This window comes from Sturnira hondurensis, unplaced genomic scaffold (genome assembly GCF_014824575.4).
Source record: "Sturnira hondurensis isolate 20B ecotype Veracruz unplaced genomic scaffold, ASM1482457v3 Scaffold0004641, whole genome shotgun sequence".
Classification (NCBI taxonomy): Eukaryota; Metazoa; Chordata; class Mammalia; order Chiroptera; family Phyllostomidae; genus Sturnira; species Sturnira hondurensis.
This window is the reverse complement of record NW_028077272.1, coordinates 25,697-28,853: the sequence shown is the minus strand read 5'-3', so window position 1 is coordinate 28,853 and position 3,157 is coordinate 25,697. Positions and strand designations below refer to the sequence as shown.

The window sequence follows — 3,157 nt, the reverse complement described above, 5'->3', positions numbered from 1 at the left end:
CAGTGAGGTTCCCTGCCATGGGAACAAAATGACCTGTAACAAGGAAGAGTTTTCAGGACCGAGATGTACAAGGGCAAGGTGAATGGTGGAGGGGGATGGACATCACCACAGGAGAAAGGTGAAGAGATAGCTGGGGAGAAGGCCAGTAGCCCAGGAGACTGGAGAGAATGGAGGGGTTTGTTTGAGGAGAGGATGAGTGGGGTGGAGTGGGCATCTGGATTAGATGACCAGTAGCTGAAGTCCAAAGGCAAAAAAAAGCCTTTTATCCAACCCTGGGTTCTTTACTCAGCCTGCTGTGTGGATTCCAGCCCCATGCCTCCAAACACCAGTGGCCGTAAGAGGAAGAGGGGGCAGTCAACAGAAGAGGAGGAGGAGACCTCCCCCGGGCCTGAAAACATCGGGGTGGTAGAGATGGTGTGTGGCCAGGAAATGACGCTGAAGAAGCAGCGCACATCCACGGTGCTGCCAGAACACCACGAGGCCTTTGCCAGGCTGCTCAGTAAGAAGATACCCTGGAGAGGACCCTCCAATCCATAAAAATAAATATCCTAATACCTGTATTTTTCCAACAGAAAAGAACCCCCTGCCAGTCGGTGCACTCTCCATCCCAGGAGAACTCCCGATTGGTCACTCAGCAGGGACACTTCCAAGTGATGCAGGATCAGGCTAGACTTGAAAACGCTTGCCCTTAGGGTTCTGACTCATGGTTTCAACTCTACCCTCTGAGACTTCTTATCTCTGACTGGCCCCTTGAATCCAAATACCAGCACCTGTGGAAAGGGGTATCATGAGGCCACCCCTGTACCCTGATGTTCTGTCCACTGAGAAAATGACTGACTGGCTAGGGCAGCGCCAGGGGCACACTCCTGTGTGATGAGGGGGCAACAATGATTATTTCAGATCTGAGCAATGCGGATATGCCACTGCCACCCTACCTGTCCCCCAGTCCCTCCACACTGGCTGGGTCGGGGTGGTGTCACACCTGCTTCCTTGCCCAGGGAACAGACTTCCCTATCCCTCCTCCTGTTGGCCTCAGCCTTGGCCACAACCGGACCCTTCCCCAAGAGGGGCACAGCTCTCCTCTTTGCCCCTCAACGCACCCGCGCCAACTCTGTTCCTGTGGCCAAGCTCACACCTGCCTTCTCTTCACAGAGGATCCTGTTGTGAAAGGGTTCCTGGAGTGGGACAAAAGCCTGTGGCTCACAGACAAGGTAAGAGGTATTCCTGCTCTACCTTGGATTCCTGCTCTACCTTCGATTCCTGCTCTACCTTCGATTCCACGGAGGTGTGGGGAGCTTCCTGAGCCCACAGTTCCCAGGCCAACTGGAGGACTCTTCACCACTTCCTTTTGGGGACCCAGGTGGTTCTTGCAGTGTGGATGGCAGCCCTGCCTCTGGCCCAGATCCTGTGCCACCTGAGCCCAAGGCCTGTCCCTAGGGTTATTGGCACACCATGTCCCCTGTCCTCTCAGCTTTTGGGGACTCCCCCTTGCTCTAGCTTATCAGAGACCCCCATGATGCCGGCTATCCTACACACATGTCCTGAAACCCTCAGCCTTTGCCATTCTGGGAGCAGCAACTGTTCCCTTGTCCTACTGTTCTTCCCCTTCCACCACGTGAGTCCTCTGGTATGCTCTTTCCCTCTTCCACCAGTACCTGCTGGCGATGGTCATTGCTTACTCCAGCCGTGTGGGCCTCTTCTCCTGGCAGTTCCAGAGAATTCACTTCTTCCTGGCCCTGTGAGTACTGCGCTGACGCCCATCAGTCAGCATTCAATCCCTGGGGAGTGTAGGGGGAGGAGTGGGCCTCCGACCTTTCTTCTCTTCTTCCAACCATTTCGCCTGTGTACCCTGTATGCCCATGATAGGACAGTAATGTGGTGTTTGTTACACTGTTCTTTGTAAAAGCCATCAACCCTAAGGCCAGTTAAAAGACAGAAAAAAGGGAAAGAAAACATAAAAGCCTCATTAACAACTGACTCCACTCTTCCCCGAAGTGAACAACCTTGAGACTGACCATTTCTAATTTTTACCTCCCCCTACCCCCACCTCATCACACTACCAAACGTGGTGGGATTCTCCTCAACCGAGGCCGTCTTTAAATAACCCAGGTCTGTTGTGAAAGGCTCCCCAGGGCCCTGGTCGAGTTGCTCAGCTCTTTGCGTGTCATCCAGTACACTAAAACGTTGTGGGTTCGATCCTGCTCAGGGCACAGGCAGGAAGCAAGCAATCCATGTTTCTCTCTCACATCATTGTTTCTCTCTCTCCCTCTCTCTAAAGTCAATAAATACATCCTCGGGTGAGCAGAAAAAGCCATGACCCCTAGGCATGTTGCTTACAAGTCTCTCTGAATATACTTCTCACACACCCGTCTAACCTCTTCACCACCCTGCTCCCAACAGTGTCATTGGCTAATTTTGTTCTAAACCAAGGCCAGCATTCCCAGTGTGACATCAGCTCTCTCTACAATCTCCATCACATTTGCTCCCCATCCTGACATGACAATCTTTGTGTCGCTGGCCTTCCCTGATTTCATATTGTTTCGGGTCTTGGTATTTTTGATACATATGTAACTGAAGGAAATCATTTCTTCTGAAAATGAACTCAAACACCAGAATCTTCAGACCCCCTGACTTCTGTAGCCAAGCAACACTTCAATAAAAATTCTAACACAATGTGATATCTTCAATTACAGTTATTTCTCATCTCCATCTTTCTCCTTCTTTAATCCCATCAGTCTAGACCATTGTCAAAGGCAGTCTTGTCAAAACATCATGTTACAAAGTTTAGGTTCTACTGAGTGTCTGAGGTCATTGGTTTTGCACTTGACCATGACACAGAGCATCCCATCATTCATTCTATGAACCCTTATCAAGTGCATCTCAAGTACCCAGAAACAGGAGGTTGGGAAGAGATTTCAAGAAGGGCTGCTGAGTGCATGCCCTGAGGACCCAAACCCTCTCCTGGTCACTGGGTAGGAAAGCGATGAATACCACAATGGGCCAGCCCGGCCCTGCCCACAGGCACTGTCTAGGGACTTACACCACAGGGAGACAGGTGTGTGCACACACAGCAAGTTAAAGGACCGGAGTGGGATTCCCCACTGAATCTTACCTGCACCATCAAGGTGTGAGAAGTGCCCTTCAGGTCCCAGCTCTG

At 51.3% G+C, this 3,157-nt stretch overlaps 1 protein-coding gene across 1 annotated transcript; it reads left to right on the top strand.

Moving 5' to 3' along the window:
• The first annotated feature begins 312 nt into the window (after window positions 1-312).
• On the top strand, window positions 313-1,742 carry LOC118986892 (speedy protein E4-like). The gene is made up of 3 exons (XM_037045949.1): window positions 313-499; window positions 1,153-1,211; window positions 1,653-1,742. The coding sequence occupies exons 1-3, from the start codon at window positions 313-315 to the stop codon at window positions 1,740-1,742; spliced, it is 336 nt and encodes a 111-aa protein (XP_036901844.1).
• The last annotated feature ends 1,415 nt before the right edge of the window (window positions 1,743-3,157 follow it).

Coding starts and splice junctions, on each gene's coding strand:
- LOC118986892 (XM_037045949.1), top strand. CDS start 313: ATGCCTCCAAACACCAGTGGCCGTAAGAGGAAGAGGGGGCAGTCAACA. Junction 500..1,152: donor GGCCTTTGCCAGGCTGCTCA/GTAAGAAGATAC, acceptor TTCTCTTCACAG/AGGATCCTGTTGTGAAAGGG. Junction 1,212..1,652: donor GCCTGTGGCTCACAGACAAG/GTAAGAGGTATT, acceptor CTCTTCCACCAG/TACCTGCTGGCGATGGTCAT.